General features: G+C 44.2%; 1 protein-coding gene across 1 annotated transcript in view; it reads left to right on the top strand.

Annotated features, from left to right (window-relative positions):
* VSNL1 (visinin like 1) overlaps nucleotides 1–23,429 on the top strand; it is a 103,724-nt gene that overhangs the window by 34,048 nt on the left and 46,247 nt on the right. Inside the window, exon 2 of the mRNA XM_077750950.1 lies at nucleotides 10,772–10,938. Coding sequence (XP_077607076.1) covers nucleotides 10,777–10,938 — 162 coding nt within the window. The 5' untranslated portion in view covers nucleotides 10,772–10,776. The remainder of the gene's footprint in view (nucleotides 1–10,771; nucleotides 10,939–23,429) is intronic.

Here is a 23,429-nt window from a genome sequence, read left to right on the forward strand (position 1 = left end):
ACAAAAGACGTTTTGCTTGTTGAGATTATTGATATATTTGTTCTGATAATAAATGTTATGTGTGCTCATTATAAAAAGCTCAGAAATATATTAAGGAGTGAGATATTACCATTATACCGCCAGCAGTTATAACCACTGTTAAGATTTTAATATAAATCATGTACCGCCCAAAGTTTCTGTGCACACAAGCTTGAGGTCGTATATGTGTCAAGCAAAGGCACTATAGTACATATAGTGTCTTGGGACTTAATTTCTTCTCTCCTCTTTTCTTTCTTTTTTTGGACCTCAGGTGCACATCTATGGTAATCTTACTCCTCTATTCATGGCACACTCTCATTTTTGCCCTATATAAAGCCCCTTTTGGGTTTTATTATATATATTTTTTTATTTTCTGTATTCACTCCCGTTTTCCTCTTCTATTCTCTTGTGTTTAATACATGTCCCCTGTTAAGTGTTTATCCTTGAAAATACATAGTTGTTTTGTATATTCACATGTTTTAATTTAAATAAATGACATTGAATCAATACCAACATATGTCATTAGATGTAGATCTATATTACCACTTCTAATGTCTTCATAGTTTCCATTGTGCAGCTCTAACAAAATCAATTTAACTAGTTTTCTATGATGGACATTCAAGTTGTTTCTTTAAAAAGTGGGGGTTTGAAAATCATTTTAAACAATGCTGGAGTAAACATCCTAGTATATACATCTCTGAGGAGTTTTGTGATTGTTTCCTTGAGATAATTTTGAAGGATCGCTTTGCAAGTAATTCTTCACCTAATTTTTCAGCTTCTAAAGTAATTTTATTACTGGTTCCCTAGAGTCCCCTCCCACCCTGTCTCTTTGTTTCTTTGTTCCTCCCTCCCTGTCTCTTTCCACTTCGCTGGTGTCTCCCTAATGGCACTTAGCACAATTCATCTTTGATCTCTGTTTCATATGTTTTCTCTTATCGCTCAGCTGATAAGCTCTAGCTAGTTGTTGACAGAGATCACATCATAATTAATTGATTCAACAACATTTCCTGGGCACCTGTTCAGTGTAAGCTGAGGTAAACCTGACAATCACTCTGCCCTTGGAGAAGCCCAGGTCTAGTGAGGCAGCAGACATGCCTTACGGTGGGCAGACAGGCCTTACAGCGACCATGCCTTGGCAGGTGGCATGGTGACAGCAGTGTGTACAAGAGTCAGGGTGTGAAAGAGGAAGCCAGACAGCAAAGTCACCCAAGATGAGGTGTCTCATCTATGTCTAGAACATGGTTTGGAATTTACTAGAAGGCTAAAGGAGAGCTAATGGGAACTGCCCTCAAAGCAAAAGGAACAGCTAATATACAACCAGAGGTTCGAGATGATGCAGCAAGTTGGATCGTGGGCAGAGGTAAAACCAAAGAGCTCCTGGGTGTGGGGCAGCAGTGGCCCAGGTGAGCAGTCTGGAAAGCCACGGTGAAGATTGGATTCCAGTGAGACTAATGGGAGTCCACTGAAGGGGTTAAGCAGGACAGTGGCATGACTGGATTTGATGTTTTAGAAAGGTCATGGGGCTATAATTTGGAAGATGGATTTCAGGAGGGCAAGGCTGTCGATGGAGAAGCAAGTTTGGAAGTTTGGATAATGATAAAAGTGAGAGATGATGGCAGACTCAACTAAGGTAGTGGCAAGAAAGAAGTTGATGGATTTTGAAAGAAAGTTAGGATGGAGGATCTACAAACTACTTCATTCAATGATTGCTTGGATACAGGGATGTGAGGAGAGGCAGAATCCTGCCTAACCCCCAGGCTCTGAATGGGACCCTGGGCAGAGGAACACAGGAAGATATGTTGAGTTGGGTACGGTTGTAGGATACAAAAGTGGAAATGTCCAGCAGGCAGATGGAGGTATTATCCAATATGCAGGAAAGGCTTACCTTGGAGATAGATTTGGAAAACGTATTTGTCTTTCCGATATAGGATAATATTGAATAAAAGATGCTTGAATAACTGAATGAATTAATGAATTTTTAACATCATAATCCCTTCAAACAGAACATTTTACTCTATAAAGCTATCTTTATTTGAGAATTTCAAAGCGCTCTCTGTATTTAAGTCCCACCCACATGAGTTAAGCTTTTTTTTTTTTTTTTTGGAATTACTGTAGAAATAACAATATAGGAACCTAGTAAGTGCAAACAGCTCTCAGAAAGGAAAGATCACCAGCCCAAGAATCGGAAGACTTGAATGATTTTGCCACTACCTATAGACACTATAGGAGTGCTTACTCTGAGAGCAAGGACTTGGGTACCATCCTGACCGAGGATGCTCAAGGCTGCTCCTAGCCCTGGGACTGGGGATGTGCAGGTGACACAGGCGCCCCTGCTCTGTGCTTCTCTCCTGAAGCTCCCTGCTGCTCTGAGATAAGGGCCACGGTCCTTCCCCACTGGGACTTGGCAGCACAACCTAGCACACAATCTGTTGGACAGAAGGCTGTGATTATTAATGAAAGCATTTCCTCTGTTACCTCACAGAACTAAGTGAGGTTCTGACACTGCCAGAGACGGCCTGTTTCCTTTCATAGAAATCAATGCTCAGAAACACATAGAAGGGTTGGAGAAAGATGCACAAGGAATTAAAAATAAAATGCAGAAAAGTGGGTGGCTGCTTGAAACACTCCCAGATGAAAGGTTACCAGCTATTAATCAGCTTACACTTCTGTTCAGTGGGTGAGCAGGGAATTAGATGGAAACTTCACTCAACAGTTGATGCTTAGTCAGGGCTGTGGGGTCCTCGGATGACTTTCCTCTGTCGGGTTGGATATGAAGCAGTTTTACTTGAAGGAGAAGAAGGAGGAAGCAAGTAAAATTTCTCATGTGCCACAATATGTGTACTTCTGTTTACATATAACTAGGTCTGGTACGAGGTGTCAAGGTGAAGGTGACACCTAGATATCTAGGCCTGAATCTTGAAATGTCTGCCTCCCCATCTTCTGGAGCAGTCCAGTTTTCTGGGGCCCATGATGAGGATAATAACTACTGTTTCTTGAACACCTGCTACATGGCAGGCACCGTGGGAAGGAATTCAATGTATTATTTCATTAATTCTCATAACAACCTTGTGAGCCAATTTCTTATTTCCACCTGACAAATGAGTAAACTGAGGCTCCAATGGGCTGAGTAACTTATCCTAGAACATCATAAATGTTCTCTGATCAGGAACATCATCTGATTCAGGTCTGCCCCCAGGATCTTTTTTTTTTTATCCCACCAAACTGAAAAATAAAAGAGACATTATGTCCCAATAGAAAAGGAAGGGAACTTGTATGACGGGGTGAAAGAGAAATTGAGTCTGGGTGGAAATTTTTCCAAAGTTATAGCCCAGCCCCTGGGCACCAAAAGTGTGGCTTCAGGCTTAGCCACACTTCCCAGGTGCTTATGTTCTTTGTACCTGGGCAAGGAGGAACAGGGTGGTTGAGTCTGACCTCCAAAGCCACTTGGGCCACTTGATGCCTTGTAGATCAGAATCCCTGAGCACCTGGCCACCTTGTTACCAGGTGGGTTTTAGTTTGGAGCCACCTAGTCAGATCCAAGGGCTAGTGTCCACCAGCAGCTCCCATCCTGGGTCAGGCTTGTCCCTAGCCAAGGCCCTAGGACCCTTCAGATTCCATCCCCTGAGCTGTAGAGAGACCACTCAGGTGGCAACATGGCTGGAAACAGCTGGGACAGGCCCAGGGAGGGAGGTCACTTGTCACAGCCTGGTCACAGGGACATGGAATGACTCTTACTAGTCCTACAGGGCCTAGGACCCTCAGCCCAAGTCAGCACCCAAAGGTCACAGGCCTGGGCTTCATAGCAGCTTCCAAGGCTTCTTGCCCAGGCTCAGTAGCCAAGGCACTGTGAGACCCTGTCACGGTCTTTCTGTATCCCCTGTCACACATCCCCTAACCTTCCTGGGACTCTTCTAGAAAACAAAGGAATTAAATTAGATGATTGATCCCTGGGACCCACTTCTGCATTCACCTTCATGTATTTATTCTTCTTTCTGAGTTGGAATTCTTGTCATTTGCTCTGATGGTGCCATTACCACTGCCATCAAAATGTTTTTCCTCATTTATAACAGATCAAATAAGTGCTCGTGCCTTATCTGGAGTCCGCAGGGATTCGGTCCTTCCTAACCTAGCCTGTCTTATGCTTTCAGGCCAGACCTCAGCTGTAATCCCATGACGTTCAGAGCTTGAGGTAAAGCCATCTAAGAATGCCAGAAGAAAGCACTTCTCCCCTTTTCTGAAGTTGCCGTGGTCCCCAGAGACAGCAAGAAAGGCCAGCCTGGGATCCACACTCTGCCCCTGGGGAGATGCTCTGGGGCCTTGAGGACACTTAGGAGGATAGGGAGGAGAGAGGCAGAAAGAGCCATCGTATCAGATAATTGTCCTTATTAGAAAAGAAAACCCCACACAATGTGCTGGGCAACTTTGAGGCATGGTTTTCAGGGTTGTTTTAGCCGTCTCTGGAAACTAGCAATCTCGTGTCATTTGTTTATAGGATCCAAGGGAGGCGGTGATGGCGAGTGTTTTAACATCCCTGCTGGGAGATAAACATGCGTCCTGGCTTGCAGGCTTTGGGTGTCTGGCATGCGGAGGGCTTGCTGCTGGGGTAGGAGGGTGGGAGCCCACAGCCAGGTCAGGGGATCAGGGTTCTCATCCCATCCCTGCTCGGCCATTGAGTGCCTGTGTGATCTTTGAGTATCTCAAGCTCTCTAACCTAAAATCAAGGGGATTAAAAGCAGAAGAACCCAGGGGCAAATCTTTTCAACTTTGGTCTTCCCTAGTTCCGTGATTTTTAAATTCTTAATGTTAGTCCCCCGTGCAGGGTCTTGAAACAACTCGGGGGTGTCAGAAGGAGAGCACGAGGCATCAGCGAGAGCTTGGGGTATGCCTGTGCTGCTCTGTGTGTCTTCCCCTCAGACCGTCTAATTTGATTTTTGTTCATGATTTTCATCACTGCTCCCCAAATTGACTCATGTTCTCGTTAAAAGTACAGGTCTCCTTCTAAGGGAGGACCTCAGGGAGCTGCATTAAAAAAAATTTTTTTTAATGTTTATTTTTGAGAAAGAGAGAGAGAGCAGAGAGCAGAGGAAGGACAGAGAGAAAGGGACACAGAATCTGAAGCAGGCTCCAGGTTCTGAGCTGTCAGCACAGAGCCCAAAATGGGGCTCAAACTCACAATCTGTGAGATCATAACCTGAGCCAAGTCAGGTGGCTCAGCCTGGTGACTGAGCCACCCTGGCATCCCAGGAAGCTGAATTTTTCACTAGATAAGGATGATTCTTGTACTCTGGCATGTTTGGGGACTTCAGTTTAGAGCTTTCACCTGTGGCTTTTCACCTGAAGTTGCCTGATCTGGTGGGCATTTGTCTCTCTGGCCCCAGTTCTCCATAGCTCTCTGCTCTGAGCAGTCATCTCATCAGATCCCACATCCCAAGGGGCATGAGTGTCTCCTGCGTTCAATTCTGAGCTTTTCAAGATTGGAACCATGTCTTCTTTATGTATCCCCACCATGCCTAGCACAGAACCTTTCGCGTAGACAACACCTATACCTGTCTGCCAGGCTGAGCTGCCCAGAGCTAACCAGGCCATGAGTCATTGTTGATGCAAACCATGTTATCAAGAAGAAGGAGAAGGGAGAGTGGTAGGAACTTGTGGAGAAGTGTCACAGAAAAGACAGCAGTGGAACCAAGCCTTGCAGGAGGAGTCAGGTTTAGACAGGTGGTAAGGAAAACAAAGCCATCAGGCAGGAATCTAAGCATGAAAAGGCCCGTCTCCTCCGGTTATTCCAGTGTACAAGTGAGGAGCCCAGGGCTTAGAGAGAGCACATGATGTCTTCAAAGTTGGCCCAGGTAATCTGACACTACAACCAGTTCTGCTTCCATTTAAGACTCCTTCCACACATGGCCGTATTCCATCGGCCTCCAAGGGAGCCCCTAAAGCCCTTCCTCTCTCTGAGCCTTGCTTCCCAGCCTGGTTCCCCATTGGTATGCTTATCCTGTGTGTATCTGCGCATGTGGCTGGGCCGCTCCATCTCAGCCCCCAGTCTCTGCATGAATCTTGCCAAGACTGAGCCAGGCTGATGGCCAGATTACCTGTGCAAAGTCAGGCCTGCTGTTGTGGCTTATTGCACACAGAAGGCCCTGCTGTGTTCTAGGAGGCTGGACTTAGATATCAGAGTAGATAAAGGATGAGCTCAGGGCAACACACACACACACACACACACACACACACACAGAGGCTTGAATCTTCTCTAGGACCCAAAGGGTTTGTAGAGGAAAGATGCTTATGGGTGCTTCTTGCCTCCCTTGGTGGTCTTTTCCTCCTATAGGACGTCTCTCAGATCTGTCCTAAGGGCACTCGTTCATGCTCTGCTTCTTCTGCTCTGAAGACAGGGCAGAAAGTGGAAGAGGGGTAGGCAGAACTCAAGGCAGGAAAATCATTAGAAGGTGGCTGCAGACTCCAGGTAAGAGAAGATGATGGCCTATATTAGGAAACCAATGGGATTCTGGAGAACGACGTGTATTTTGAGCCAAAGTTTATTAGCTGGTTGAGCTAAGACAAAGTACTCATTCTCTCTGAGCTTCAGAGTTCCCATCAGTAAAAGACAAATGGTAATAACCTCCTTCATACCGGGTTGTTGCATGGATACATGTTGACGCATGAAGACTTTTGTAAACTGTAGAGTATGAAAATGTGGTCTTTCCCAGGTATCATTTGCAATTTGGTGCTGGACTTTCCTCACCCACAGGTGCATTCCTGGTGCCCATCACCAGTTCTGTTCTAACCCTATCTTATAGCCTGGAATGCCAACTTTAAAATAATACACTCCAGTGCCTGTCCCCTCCCTTCTTAGGCAACAAATATTCAAGTACTGACAGGTGCTCAGGTAAAGAATCCACAAAGCTAACATGTGTGGACTCTTTCAAGACAAGCCAATTACAAGCCTGTGACTCATATTTTCATATTTACAGAACTTATGCTACAAGTCTGTGAATGATGGGGTTGGAAGAGCCTTAAAGGTCACCTGTTCCAACTTAATTTGTTTTTCAAATGGGGAAACTGAGCAACAGAGGAAGAAAGGATCAGGCCCAAGATCACAGAATGAACTAGAAACAGATAACCTGGGATAACCTGCCCCCCTCCCCACACACACATATGGAATATTTTATTTTATCTTATTTTATTTATGTCATGAAATCTTTTTATTTGGAATATGATGAGCTTTGCTGCCATTATTACCCTTTCTGCTGTCCTGATGCCATAATGAAAGACATTACTGGCCGGTATCACTGCAGCCTCAGGACAAGAGGAGTGTAGAGGGGGGAGTGTTAACCCAATGCTTTCCTTCACGTATCAGACATTACTAAGCACCACATGTATGCCAAATACTGAGACAAAAGACATGAGCTCTGGCTTTAAGATGTTCAAAATTTAGTGACAAAGACAAGAAAAAAATGTTCTTGGGTGGGGGGGAAGGCTATTTCCCAAACAGTTAAATGAAACATTCTTCCCATCTGTTGACTGCACGTTATATTTATACTTATGATTGCATCAACTCTTTTCATATATAGATTACTAGGAGACTGACTTTCCCAGAAAGAATCATACCAAATACCACAGCTTGATGAAGACCAGTGCCATGGTCCTTGAGTACTGACTTCACAGTGGTTCTGTGTCCCTCATTCATTCATTCCCTGAAAAATTATTTGTTGAGCACCTAGTACAAGGTAGCAGGGATGCAAAGATAAATAAAAGACAGCCCTCTCTCCCAAGAAACTAACAATCCAGTAGGTTGGATAATGAATAATGAATAATGACCACGAAAGCTTCTACAAGAGAACGGAGATGCCTAGAAGAAAGGATGTCTAAGCGAGCCTTGGAAAGTCGGCAGAGGTTCCACAGACGACGAAGCACGTGAGCAGAGGCTACTTAAAGAAAGAGAAGAAGTCTGCTGAGCAAGTGAAAAGACAGATGGGCAGAAAATGAGGATGTGAGTAGGCAGGACAGGTGCCAGGCGAGAGAGATAGGGCTACATCCTGTAGACAATGGGAAGTGTTGATGTTTTAGGGAGAGGCTCAGATGGCAAGATTTGTAGTTTAGAAATTCATTCAAGCAGCCATAGAAAAGGTGGGCTGGAGTCAGCCCAGTGAGGGTCACAAACCCAAACAAGGGTGTTGAAGACAGTGCCAGGGCAGCTTTGAGCCAGGCCAGAATTGATTTTCTCTGTAACTCATCCACTGCCAGGCACACCTGAGTGATAGTGCTGAACATGACCCATAACCAAGAATCATGAAGTGATGCATTTGAGCCTCCAAAATGGTGACTCAGGACCCTGACAGTGTTCCCGGGGTGAGACCACCCTCTTCCCAGTCAGTCAGCAGGAACAGTTTCAAGTACCAGAAACGATCCATGGAGAATCCATGCTTCCTTGCTTCAGAGAGAAGCTGACACGCTATTGACCTTCTAAAGGCATTTTTGAAGACAGTTTTTAATAACCCTTAATCCACTTTCCCATCATTAATACAAACCCATTCTGGCTTGTGGTTTTGGTAAACTCTAACAGTCTTTTCCAAACTGGGGCCTGACAAAGTGACTGATCCCTCTCTCATCCCTTCTCTCAGTGCCAAGAAGCACTGATTCAGCCTCATAAGCCTTCCTGCTTCTGCTCCTCCTGTACCTTCTGAAATGCCTCCCATCCACCTGTCTGTCTGTGATTGTGCATTGGAGTCTTGCTAATCCAGTTCAAATTCTGGCTCTGCTACGTGTTACTTGTATGATCTTGTACAAGAGAGCTCCCCCAGTCCTTACTGCAGAGCTGTCACAGGGCCAAAGATTGAGTGTAAAATGCTCAACACAGTGCCTGTCCCACAGCCAACACTCAGTATTCAGCAGCTGTTATTGTTAGGTGAGACTCTAGTGCAATAATGAAAATGTGTAATTCTCTACTGAAAACAACAAAGCGAACTCCTGAAAGTTTGGCAATACGTCTTTAGATTAGCAGGGTAACCATGGATTACAGTTTTCTTACCCAGATTAATTACACTTGACACCTGAGTACCCAACTTGATTTCCGTACCCAGCTGTGGAATCCCACAGTAACCTATAAGTAAGAGATAGTTGCTGATAAGAGACACGGAGCTTAAAATGAAAAGCAAAAATAAGTAGAGACGCTCTACAATGAAGAGTATAGTGCTGAACCTCAGGTCCTTTGCTCAAACAGAAGAGCCTGGAAGAAAAATGGCCATTTTCGTGATATCTTCTCACTTTGTTGTGCTAGGATGATGCCGAGGAGGAAGCTTTCCCTGGAAGTAGCAAGAGTGCTCTGGTTTCATTACAGAGAAAGGATTGTTCAGTGTTATTAGGGCAGGTCACTGACGATGGGTATGGAATCTGTTGTAGAGGAAGGCAAAAAAAGCCCCAACAAAGAACGTGATAAGATGACCCCTTCTGGATGATTGCAAGTAGAGAGCTGCCTGGAGCCTGAGAGAGAATTTGTCTCAAGCACATTGAAAGTGTAGATCCACGGGGCAAATTTTTCAAAGCCTAATTCAGTTGCTGTGTCAGGGTTTTGAAGTTCTTGTGGCACTTTCCTTATTCTGGTGATCCTTCAGATTTTCAGTTTAATTTGACTTTTTAAATCAAGCTGTGGTTAATTTTGGTGTTCATTCCTTTAAATTATATAACAACAATATTAAAGGGAAATTTTTAAAAATCACCGTCAATTTTCTGGCACTAATACCAAAAATAGTTTAATTTTGGCGTATCCTCTATCTTTGCTTACCTATTTATTTCTTAATCAGCCACCACAGTAAATCAGAAAGAGCTGAGTTATTGTATAATATATATAATATATTTAGCTATTATATAATATATACTATGTACTTTATTATATTATATATATGTAACATATACATTATGTACATAATTTTATTAAGGAAGAAATTTAAGATAAAACAGTTGATTAAATATTGCCCTAAGTAACATACATGACAAAAACGGTCAATAACCTGGCACATAATTGATATAAGTAACATTGTTTTATGTATTTTATGCACCGTTATTTTATTTACTAGCAGGAATCATAACAGAATTGAATTAGGTCAGTTGAAATTCACCATCCAATCTCTCAGAAAAAGCCACTAAGTTTGTCAAGACTGACGGCAACATTATACGAAGGTCCCTGAAGATGAGAGGAGAAAGAAAATTAGTGTGACTTAGCAAAAATAGGTTGTTTCCATTAAAAAAGAAAAAAAGCTGCCACGTTAGAACTAAACCAGCCGAGATTTCCTACCGTTGCCGATCAGATTTCCCAAGTCTGTGATCACTTGGCTGTAAAGCCTTCTCATTGCATGTGTTAACAATCCCACTTAATATCCTTACAAACTAAATGTAGCATTAGGCACCTAGGCGGCAAGTACTAATGGATTTTAATTCAGCAAAAGAGAATGTAAACAGTTTCCAAGTACTTTACATGAATAGCCAAAACAAGGACGGCTGTTCTCCATGTAATACCTCTGCCATGTGAGAGGGGACACGTGATGGGGGAGGGTGGACTCTACTGCCTCTTGAGCTGTGAGAAGAGTCTTTTTCACCCATCTCTCTTCTGGAACATCAAACACAAGGAGGCAGACTTGGGGGGACTTTGACCTAACGCACTAGAGGGAGTTCCCACCAAGGGGCTGCTCAGAACTCTGACGTGGCTCCTAATCAGGTTTGAAATGACCACAGCTAATTGCATTAATTTGCTTTCCTTCAGGCAGAATGGGGAAACAGAATAGCAAACTGGCCCCTGAAGTGATGGAGGATCTGGTGAAGAGCACAGAGTTCAATGAGCATGAGCTCAAGCAGTGGTACAAAGGGTTCCTCAAGGACTGTCCAAGTGGGAGGCTGAACCTCGAGGAATTTCAGCAGCTCTACGTGAAGGTAAATGGTTTTCCATCTCTTGTTTTCCTAAGGCCACAAAACGCGGTCTTCATGAAATGTAACTTCCTATGGAATTACAACACCAAGTAGCCCATTTGTTTCAACACTGGTGGTTTTCCAACCGAAAGGAAAAATGGACGTTTTTAGAAATGCAAAGGGGTGTGATTTTTGCAGATGTAAGTCAAGCAGTTTTTGAATAAGAAGAGTAATTATTCAGTCAAAACACTGACTCGAGTTCAGAAGATGACAGTGGTGGGTGAAAGAACAGTAGAAATCTCAGATAATACAGTGTTTGCTGATGATAATTGACAAGCTCTTAATTGCACTATTGTTTGGGTTGTTAAAAGTATCTGCACCTCTCTCCATTAAAGAGAAAGTACATGGGCCCTTTTTCCACTACAAGATGTCTTCCTATTTGCAGATAAGCAAAAAACCTAGATTCCCACATCAGCACATTTGGAAAGGGGTAGGGAGGTCCGGTATACATTTGGACATCAGGGTCTACAACATGGACTCTTTTAACTCAGCATTTTGTACTGTTTACAAGTAAATCTTACCCTGGACATTAGATAAAACAGTTCCATTGCAGGTATAATTTCTACTGCCATGGTATTGTTTTGGTTTATCGGAGTTTGTCAGTTGTATTGTTTTGAGATTTGGCAGGATCTAAGACATTCCATTTTGTGGACATTTATGTTAGGCTTGTGGAAGAAATGCATTGCTTTTCTTTTAACTTTTTCTGACTAAAATACAAAATAGAAAATGCTGCTTTTATCCTTTCAGTGTAGCAATCAGTTCGAGCTGTGCTGTATGAACAATCCACATGAATGTATGTGTGGAGGATGATTGTATAAAGTATAAGCTTTGTTTTTACCTCCTGAAGTTGAATGTTTCCCGTAGCTCATGCTCCGGCAATTCCATCCTTGCACAAGTGGGGGCATGTATAAGAATGTTCATAGCTGCACTGTTCACAATAGCAAACCTGGGAAACAACCCAAATGCCCATCAGAGGGAGAGTGGAAAATAAACTATGATGTGTTCGCATAGCAGTCAAAACAGTTGATCTGTAGCAACACTAAAGCATTAAGTGCAAAAAGGGAGTCATAAAATATTCTAAATTAAACACAAAGAAGTTTACAAAAATATTTTACAGGACTACCAATAAATCCAATAAAATCATATAAAAAGGAAAGCAAGATTGATGAGTACAGGATCCAGACTGGTGGCCACATCCAGTGGGGAAGAGGTAAGGGACGGGGTGGGGGTAGGGCCACATGGTTAGAGAGAGATTGTATCTAAGTTGTGTCTGTGATTGGGGTGGTGAGTTTGCAGATGGGTGCTGCTTGTATTATTAAAAGCTCAGTAACCCTGGAAAGACTGATGAGTGTCAGGGACCCAGAATTATCATTAATCCAAAACTGAGCAGCTGAGGGCCCCAGGTTTATACAAAACTACCTTCTTAAATGTGTGTCGAAAGGAACACTTAGAGTGGCCTGTGTGTACATCATAAGATCACTATGCCATTTCTAAGATCTAAGAAATTCGTTTTTATCATGTAGAGCTCTTTCAGGTAGGAGTGCTGAGAGGTGCATTTATTGTTCAACTGATACAAATTGCTTTTGCAGAGAAGTGGGATCGTCTGCGTTTTCTTAAATATTAAACCACTCTCCCTAGTTTTCAAAGTCACATCTTCTAACATTTTATCACCCAGGAGTTAGCCTGAGCCTCACAACTGTCTTCACTCTCAGCCCCAAGGAAAGTACAGACAAATGAGATTTGTCAAAGCTACTTTCACATCACTGGAGGTCATGCAAGCTGTCACTCTGTGTTTAAGAAAGCTCTGTGTGCCGCATTCCTCACTCTTTGTTTAAAATGAGAGAGGTTTGCCTCTGAAGAAATTTGGGAAATGAGGTATTTCATTTACATACTGGAAGTACTCAGCACTGGAAAAACACCAGCCTCAAGATGGGGGTGGGGGGGGGTTGGGGTGGAGGACATGTAAACATGAAACAGAGCTCAGCATTTTGTGGTACAACTGATGTATATATACCAACATCATCTCCCTCGTCCACCTCTCCCACTCCACCCCAGAGTATACTTTTTTATTCCAAGAAGAAAATATATGACTTTCTTTTTTTTTAATGTTTTATTTATTTCTGAGAGAGAGAGAGACAGCATGAGCAGGGAAGGGTCAGAGAGAGAGGGAGACACAGAATCCGAAACAGTCTCCAGGCTCTGAGCTGGCTGTCAGCACAGAGCTCGATGCGGGGCTCAAACCCACGAACCGTGAGATCATGACCTGAGCCGAAGTCAGACGCTTAACGGACTGAGCCACCCAGGTGCCCCTATATGACTTTCTGAATGGAGTTTAGGTTCCTGGCAGCCTCTTAACCATATTCAAACTCAGCCTGTGCTCTTCTGTCAAATCATCAGAAAGCAAGTAAAGTTTTCTCTTTCCAGAGGTGTCCAAGGACATAATACAAAGGAGAACCAGATATGCTATGTACACAGGGGGCGGGGGGGGGGGCGGGGAGACAGCTGTGATATGNAGAAACATGTGGATTAGGAGAGGGGCTGACAAAAACCTTCCTTTAATACTTCTGAAAAGTGCAAATATTCGGCAAAGCACAGCCCCTCCCCTGGTGAATAGGCACGTTTCTGTAGTTCCTTCCATCTCAGTGTGACCGTGAGATATCGTAGAATCCGCTAAGTGAGCAAAACTGCCGGTGGCCGCTGCCCTCCTGTCTGTGTCGGCCTGGTGCGTGTACTCTCACCAAACTGAGCCATTTCAGGCTCTAGGAGAGACACTGGGCTGCTGTGGAACCAACTCTTGTCACGGTGCGGGGAGGAGTAAAATAATAGGAGCGGCCCCTCTGCAAGGCCCGGAGCCACAGACTCTCAACTTCAGAAGCTTTTGTATCTAAAATAGAAAGGAACCCCTTCATCAGTCCATGTTTAAAAATGTTTAAAACTGAGGTTCAGAAAAATGAGGCCTAGGGTCATAGAAAGAGTGAAAGTGGGACCCGTATGACAGACGGGCATGCGACTCTCGCCGCAGCCTATGGCCCTGCCCTCCAGCCCCTTCAACATACGTGTCCAGAGCGAGCTTCGCAAAACACAGGCCTGGGCATGGGCCTTCCTTGTTCGGTTCATTATTGAGTCCTATAGACCACAGTCACCTCACTTCAATCAACACGAGACCCAGTGCTTAGGACAGACCTGCCGCAGAGCAAACGTCAGTTTTTGTTGAGTGGATTATATTAAATGCTGACCGTGTATCTCCTTCTCAGGGAGCTTTGTAGCCGCAACAGGTAGAAATCGCTAATGGATGGTTGTGTCTGTCGTTGAGGATCTCACAGGCTAATTGAGAAGACACAGTTAACCCCAATACAAGGCAGAATGACAGAAATACTTGGTGGTGGGGCAAGAGAAGAGGTTAATTTCAAAATGAGATATTAAAATAAGCCGTTAATTGAGACAATGATGAAAAGCAAACTTTCCTCTTAGCCTTTTAGAAGACAAAATGTCTCTGAGTAGATAGTTTTCACCTTTTCCAACCTTGGTACCATGTTTATTTTACAAAACTATATTGGTGAAATTCCATTCAGTAAGAAATTTTCTAGGCCTAAAGCTTTGGAAATGTAAGTGTACTCGCCAAAACTCTATTGACACAACTACTCAGAGACATGTATTAAAAACAAATAAAAAGAAATGATGTCATAGGCTCCGGAGCACCTAAACGTTTTATGATAAAGATCTTTTAATAGACTAAGGAAGATTTTCTAGTGAATGAAGTATCACAACCACATTCTATAATTCTCTATAGAGTTTTAGAACTTAACTCACAAATTGTGTTCTTATGCTTAAAAACCAGTATCAGGAATAAAAGGCACGCTTCCTGGAAGTTATATGCAAACATATAAATGCAAGATTTTAGTTATAAAATCTTTGTTTTATAGAATATGAAATAAAACATATGCATCTCATTATGCCCTGTTTACTATGCGACTTTGGACAGATGACTTTGCAAATGAAAAACTGATCTACATCCATGGCCAACTCAAACTTGAGTGTGTATTGGGGGCCTGGGTGGCTCAGTCAGTTAAGCCTTGGACTTTGGCTCAGGCCATGATCTGACAGTTTGTGAGGTTGAGCCCCACATCGGGCTCTGTGCTGACAGCTCAGAGCCTGGAGCCTGCTTCAGATTCTGTGGCTCCCTCTCTCTGCCCCTCTCCCCCCTCAAAAATAAATAAACATTAAAATTTTTTTTAAAAAAACTTGAATGTGTATCAAAATCACTTGGTCTGACTGTTTAATCAGCAGATTGCTGAACCTCTTCCTCAGGGTTGCTATTTTGCTGGGCCTACAACAGAGCCCCAATAAATGGATTTCTAGTAAGACCTCACAGACCATTCTAATGGAGAAAACCCATGATGGACATGTTGAGAAGTACTGGTCTAGAGTTTAACCTGGGAGCATCCTTGGGTTAGCTTCTGGAATTCTGTACATGCTGAGATGGTATGTAAAAGTCTGTATCTATGCTCTCTTGGGATAGCATTCATCAGATTTATAAAGTGTTCTGTAGGCTGAAGAGAGGTTAAGAATCACCAAAAGATGCTTCTAACCATTGGCAGGCTAACATTCTAGTTCTTACGACAGCAGAGTTAGTGGGTCTTACACTAATACAAAGGGAGAAACATCCCCTTTTAAACTTACTTTCAAATGAATTTAACTGGCAGAAAATAAGAGTGCAAGTTTCCTATCTGCACCTCATTAAATTGGTTTCCAGTTTGCAGGCGATATTTTCCTGATTCGGAGACCTTAATTAATTTGTGTTTTGTTCAGGGCCCCATGAAAATGAAAATGGGAAAGTTCCAGTGAAATAAGATGTGACCCCTGCTTGCCATTCCTTCTCCTAAACACACCTATGTGCCGGGTGCTGTGTAGGCCAGAGTCTACCGGGAATGTCAGAGTTCCCCTCATTGGGCCTCTGTGGTTTGGTCTTCCCTCAAGGACCTGATAGTTGAGTGTAAGCTTAATATATAAATATATCTATGATTGTGATGAGGACCATGAAAGACAAGGAAGGATCTCTGGGCCCAGTGAGGGCTGGCAGGGAAGGTGATATTGAAGCTAATCCTCAAAGGAAGGGTGGTTTGGACATAAGGAGCTGTGGATCTGTCTGGAAACTCAAGACGCTCACTGAGTAAAATTTGAAAAGTTGGTATAAAAACTGATTATTGTGTTCGAGAGCCCCTTCCTATGGTGTTGGCAGAAGGCCCACAGACTGAGTATATTAGGCTGAAACAAAAACAACCAAACAGAGCAAACAGCTCAAAAGCTTCTCCCAGGAGAGCCTTCCTTGATCTCTCCATTCTCAAAGCAGGAATAGTCTCTCCCTCTGCCTTCCTGTGACTTTGGTCCCCCCACCTCCTTTCACAAGGATATTATGTCTTTACAACACAATTATGCAAGCTTTTCCCACCTTCTCACTAGTGAGAGCCTTTCTTCATCCCCCAGAGCCTACAGTGCTCTTGGTGTTTTGCCTGATTACACATAAATGCGTGGTTTAACCCGAAGGCTGGATGTGTACCTGCCTCTGCTGTACACGAACCGTGTGAACTTGGGAAGGTCTTATGCTTAAAGGTTTGTTAAATAAATCAACAAACTACTCTGACACTGTTTCCTAATCTGTCAAATGGGGAGACTGTTCTGAGACTATTAACTTAATGTGAGTGCCAACCCAAATGCTTTGTAAACAGCAAATCATCTTGCCCAGGAGAAGCCCAGCAATGGCTTGAGCTTAGACACGTGGGCGTGAGGGGCTTCCAGATACCAGATTGCCCAGTCTCTTGGGTTGTGGAATCAAGAGCTGGCTCCCTCATGAGACAGTTTATCAAAAGAAAATGGGACAGAGATGGCTATTATGGCTTCTCAACATCTGATTCCAATCAATTTTGAAAATAAAACTCTTGGCTCAAAACAGATTTTTGGATGATCAGTTTTCAGGGATTCAGACTCTGCTTGTTCCTAAGAGGTAATTAGGAGTATGCCTTATTAAAAATTTGTTGGGCAGAACTATATACAGAAACATTTTAATTCCTTTGGGAAATAGACATTACATAAGACACAAAATGTCATCCAGATTGGGCTGGTGAGGACGTTGCAATTTTTATTGAGAACCTGGGAATTCATTTCCATTTGGAATGTTTGCCAACATGATTGAGGCTGCACTTCAACTTGAATTAATGTGGAAAACAAGAGCTAGGGGCTGAAGTCTTGGGGAAGAGATGACAATAAAGTTGTAGTTTCGGGAAAACAAGGTCCCATGTGAGTCTCTAAAGGCATTTTATTATGGCGAGATGGTCTCAGGAAATAGCTGGCTACCAGCGTGTCTTGCATTGGAGAGAGCCTTTATCCTAGAGCAGTAGAAGTGATAACCTTCTCCCATCTCACAGGGTGTGAAATTATTTTGGATGGCTTCCAAAATAAAATCCTTGGGATTTTGCTTTCCAATGATAGGGCAGGTGTCAGTTAGAGAGATATCGATGGCCATTGCAGCCATGATATCCAAAGGAATGCTCTTAGAGGATACCTCAACCTCTCTGTCCTCAGGATAAGGTTGGAAAGAGCCTTTTAGAAGTCTTTCAGTCCACTCACGACCCCCATGTTACACAGGAGGAAATTGAAGCCCTTGGTGGAGGGGTTGGAATCCAAGATGGAGCTATTTCTTCATGGCTCCAGTTAATGCCCAAAATGATGTGTCTCAACTCCAGCTTGATTATGGAAGTTTCAAACCAGAAGGACCTACTCTCCCTCTAGCAATTCTCTGCAGCTAATTGTTAAAGAACAACCCATTTCTTATTGGAAATAGAGCCAATGAGGCAGAAATAGTCCGTTTCTGTTACAGAATTGGACTTGAAGATACAAAATCATGTATGGGCCTCTCACTGTAAAGCTGCTTTACATGACTGGATTTGTCTGACCCTTTGAAAGGGTGACAGGGGCTTGGAACTGGTACCACTGACCTATCTTGGTGGGAATAATTTCCTCCCTCCCTTCCTGTGGCCCACTGAACGCCTGCCAGAAGAATGCACTCTGTCGTTGATTATTTGCTCTCATGTCTCCACTTGGAATGGGTCTTGGACCATTGGCATTTCTCTCTAAAGGTAGTTCCAGAGCTTGGATTCTCATCCTTGTGACCACCTGATGTTGCTATGAATCATGTCCTGTCCTGAGCTCTAAGTCACGTTTCCCATCTCAGATGAAATGGGGGAGAAATGGAAGAGGTCAGCAGAAAAATAGGGCTAAATCTGCCTACAAAATATCCAAGGACCTCATTAGCTCTAGAGTAGGAGAATCCCTCTGGAGATAGTAATCAAGAAGCTATCAGCAGCCCCCACCCTCAACAAACACTATCAAGTGGTATCTATAACAAATGTGTAGCTAAGAGCTATGGGGTTGCAGAATGTGAGTCAGTTTCTTTCACTCGCTTAAAGGCCTAGCAGAACAGTCTATGTAGATAGTGAAAAGATAACAGAGAAAGTGGTATTTGTCCCAAGACCAGTGCAGATAATCCAGCCTAGCAAATTTCTGTATAGATATCTTCAGTGAAGATTTCAAGATACCTTGAAATATACATATGATCTGTAGCCCTTAAGGACTTCCTTAAGAGGAGGGTCAGTCTCAGCAGGGCACAAGCTCAGGGAGACATGGGGATGGGATGGGCGTGGCAAGCCGCTGTGTTGGCTAAGATGTCAAGTGACCAAACACATATCATGGCAAAGGTGAGGTTGGAGACATGAGTGGGACCCAATCACAGAGGTCATCGAGTGCCAGAAAAGCCCTGAAGTCCCTGAAATATCGTGGACAAAGCAAACAGATGTTTTCCTGCCTAGACGTGTTAGATGACCATGGACGTTCTGGGAACCTGGAATGTAATGTATGCCTTAAGTATGTAAAGAACGTATGTTTTAAGTATGCTTCTTAAAACAACATAACGACAGTGTCAGGCCCGAGCAGTTCATTTTCGTTTCCCTTGTCCGTGTTCTCGGTGACTCAGTGAGTGAAGCTGCAGGAGCCTGCAGTGTGCCCTCAAGCGAACGACTTAGAAAAGGTTGGCTGAGTTATTCAGTGAGTATTTATTGTCTGTACCTTGCGTATGCTGCACAAGACTAAACACACAGAGAACCAGCAAGTTCCATGCTGTCAGGGGAGATAAAGCCTTCCAAGCAGCCAAATGCAGAGAGCTAAGTGAGGATATGAGTCAGTCAGAGCTTTGGGAGCTCAGGGGAGGGGAAGGGAGACTCAGGGGAGGGTCCAGCAGGGCCTCCCAGGCGGAAGAGAAGAGGGGGGAAGTGCAAGCTGGGGTCTGGGGTCCCAGGAAGAACGTAGACAAGCAGGAGCAAACACTCTCTCAGGTCTCACGACCCTGAACTTGGAATAACCGGGACACTCAGGGGCATTTTGAAATTGTACTTCAGGTAACCTGTCTGCCCAGGCAGCCTCTCTGTCTCCTCCCTTCAGTGCCAGGCACTGAGCCCACCCCACCCCACCCCACCCCACCCCGGGCTAGTCCAGTTCTCACCCTGGTCCAGTTCCCAGGGGAGCTGCTGGCTGGGGGCCCTTTGCTTCCTCAGGGAGCACGACTTCCCTGGGCCTTTGTTCTGTCACAGAGAGGAGCTGGTGGCGACTTGCTGTGAAGAAGGTGAATTCCTTATATCTCCTGGGGTGGGAACAGTGACGCTGGGAGCTCCTTGGTCCGTGCGACCATCTGTGAAGTCAGGCCCCACCGCCTCCTCTGTAGATGAAATTCCTTTTCTCTCATCTAAAAAGTGAGCTCAACATGATTTGGTTTGGAAGTCAAGACAAATGGATAGTCTTATTGGTGTGGTTTACATTGTTTTCAGGCAAAAATGCAAGCGAGGTATTGTCCTGTGTTTCTGTGTGTGTATTTTACTACTAAATGGCAAAAAGATGTAAGGTAAGGTTATGTGTGTTATCATTTCGGGCTTGGATCCGTCTATCAGAGACCCGGAGAGTGGCTTAGAGTGGCTTAGAATACGCGACGTTATTACTGAAAAGGCGGCTTCTTTTGTGGAAACGGCAGCCCTGATGGCAGCCAGACACAGCGGTCTGAACTGGGGGCGTGGGGGTGGTTTAGGAGCAGAGAGTTCTAGCACAGGGCTCTCCACTTTCCTTGTTTTTGGCTTCTGAAGCTGTTAAATGATTCTTTGTATGTCCCTTGCAAGGCTTGATCATTAAAGGTGCTCAATAAAGGCTCGAAGTCACTCTCTTAGTACTGGAGCCTTGAGGACTGGTGACCCACAGGGGTGAGGATACTGGCTTCACTGTGTGCTTCTACAGCAGAAACCTTTCAGGGTCTGTTTGGCTCTGTGAGGCCACCTACTCCAGGGGACTGTCCCTCCCTTTGGAGAGGGCTGCTTTGGCTTTCAGTCATGAGAACCAGCCTCCCCAGGTTTCCTCTGTAACCAGTCTGGCTCCAGTCTGGCCCAGTTCCTATGTGGCAAGAGGGGAAGAGAGGAAGCGAAGAGCCTGTCCCAGGCACGGGTGCTGGAGGGAAGGCTCCCATGGGCCGGGAGCTGAGCCAATCTGCCCCTCCCTGCGCTTCTCTGAGGCAGACATTAGCAGCCTGAAGGTGTTACATTAACTCCAGAGAAAGCCTATGAGGGAATGTGACATTCTGTGAAACAGGCATCCAGGCGAGGTCCTTGGGGCGTGTGCACAGCCCCCACTGCCCCACTGACGGCTGACCCAGAGGGACAGGATCCCATTTGAGGAAAAGCATGCCAGTGCCACTTGTTGAGGCAGGTGGCAGAAAAGGTTTCTGTTACGTTGTGCAATCAAGTTTACTGTCTGCTCCAGGGGACTGTCACACACGCGCGCGCACGCGCGCGCGCGCACACACACACACACACACACACGTTTTGTTTTGAAAATAAAGACAAATGGTTTGTTTTATCAGTATAGTTCGCAATGTCTCCACAACCACCAGGCGGGGGCGCGCTGGTTGGCTTTACAACATAAAACACCATAGAAACTAGGCAACTTTGAGCTCCTTTCTAGAATAAATCAAAGGATGGCTAGTAGGTGCACAGAGGAATAATAAATAGGTGATAATAGCCAACATTAATTGAATGCTTATTGAGTGTCAGGCTCTGTTCCAAGCATACCACTCTGCATATATTACTTATTTGATTCTCACAACGGTGTATGAGGAAGATAGGATGATTTCCTCCATTTTACAAATGAGGTACTTGAGGCACAGAGCAGTTAATAACTTTCCCGAGGTCTTGCAACATTCAAACGCAGGCAGCTGGACTCTGCTGCTAGTGCTCTTTACTAGGTATGTGGATCCTCGATGGAAATCTCAGACAGCTTGATCCCTGCTCTTAAGGATGGTTTGTGTGGTTTATCTAACCATAGTCTTTAGTTACAAACATTCAAATAGATGACCCGTGTGGTTCCAGATGGCTTACAGCTGGAGTGTGGCAGAGGAGGGGTGAGAGGTGTGGAGTCAGAGATGAGTCTGCATCCTGGCTCTGCTGCTACCCTGCTGCTGGGCTGAGGAGAATTCTTCACTCTCCAAGTCCATATTTCCCTATCAGACAACAGAAGGTCTACTTTTCTTGCCTCCCAGTATACTCATGAGGTATACTCATGTCAGACTCATGAGTCAGAGTCTGACAGTGTGAGAACTCTGGTTGTCTGTGCTGGAGTTGGGTCAGCGGAAAACCCAGTGGGTTGACTGTCTTATGAGGTTGGAGAAGCCCACCCATCACAAGGAATTGCAACTTCCTCCTCAAGCACATTTAATGACCGCAAATTATGAGATCATGCCCATTGTGGCTGGCACTGACCTGAAGAGACACAGAGCGGTGGCTTGATTGAGGCGTCAGACACTGTTGGTCACCTACCCAATGGCCATCCTGCTCTCCTCTCTCCTCCCTCTCTGGTTGTGGCCAACCTCCCACTGTAGAAGCTAAAACTCCAGGTGCACACTTTCCTGGTCTGCTTTGCATCTAGTGTGGGGGCATGTTACCTTATCCAAGTGAAAAGGGATCTGAGAAAAGATCTGCCTGGGGGCTAAGGAAGGTTGTGGAAAAGATTTTCTTCACTCAGTAAAAGACTAGCATGCTGGGGTTTGTGCTGTGCATATGAAACCTGAAGGAGCTATAGTTAACTTCCAACAGTGAAGAGAGATATTGCATCCAAGCTGAACATGGTAGATTAGAAAGATAGAAAGAACCCGGGCCCTTGATGATGTCCAAGATCTGTGAGATGAGACCTGAAACAGTATCTGGACCATATGGTGTGTGGGATACTTGACCTTTTATGGTTTGGGCCACCTTTAGTTAGTCTTCTGTTCCTTGTAGGAGAAAGTATCCTGCTCAATAAAAGAGGGATGAGAATGAGAGGCCGAAACCCCAATGCTGGTCAGGACAATGCTGCTAACAAGTTGTTTGATTCTGGTCCAGTTACCAACCTCTCTGAGTCATATGATTCTGGTCCAGTTACCAACCTCTCTGAGTCATAGACTCTCAATTTATTGAAAAGGCTAGTAACCCCTGCCCTATCTCCCTCAGAACATTTGTGGGACCACATGCAACACTGTTTGAGTCCCACCAATACTTTGTTCCAGAGATCTAGAAATGGATACAATATGGTACAAAGGCAGATATGAGAGTGAACTCCATGTTCGACAGAAGTTCAGTATGGCTGAAAGGAAGAGATTCAGGAGAAGAGAGGTAGAAGCTGAGATGTAGACACAGCCTCAGTTTCTCCCTCTGTAAAATGAGGAAGAGAACCGTATGACCTCTTAAGTTCACTTCCAATACCAGGATTCTAGAAGTCAAGGGGGCTGTCACTGTTAGATCTCTGCTAAACACAAATGTCCCTGTAACTTAGGTCACTTGCTTTCTAGCAGCTTTCCTATACAACTACCCACAGGGATGGAGACTGTATCTTATTTATCCCTGTATCCCCAAGACTCAAAGACAAAAATTGGTTGGCTTATAGAATACATTGACAAATAAATAAAAGACCCTCTCCTATAGATTAACTGAAATTCAATTTGAAGAACAACTGAAAAAGAAGGAAACATAGTGTGTTATCCAGAATAATAAGCCCACAGAGATTCATAATGAACCATGTTGATGTAGAATATTTAAATAAGCAGGATGCAACATAATGTAACAGGATCACATTCGCAGAATCAAGCAGCTAGCTAATTTTCATATGAAGATGTGAGGCACTTGCCAGCTAAACAGAGTAGTCCATGGACTTCCTTAAATATTATTTTTCCAAAGAGGAGATGAAAGGCTAAAATGTAAAACTGGAGGTGTCTGATACTAAAAAGCTAGCTGATGATTTGGAAATTAGGCTGCTGACGTTTGAGTTTGGAATGAGATTGTCAGGGAAAAGTGTGAAAACTGAAAGGATTTTAGAAGAAATGCAAGGGAGATCATAAA

Source organism: Crocuta crocuta, unplaced genomic scaffold (genome assembly GCF_008692635.1).
Source record: "Crocuta crocuta isolate KB4526 unplaced genomic scaffold, BGI_CrCroc_1.0 scaffold129, whole genome shotgun sequence".
NCBI classification, from domain to species: domain Eukaryota; kingdom Metazoa; phylum Chordata; class Mammalia; order Carnivora; family Hyaenidae; genus Crocuta; species Crocuta crocuta.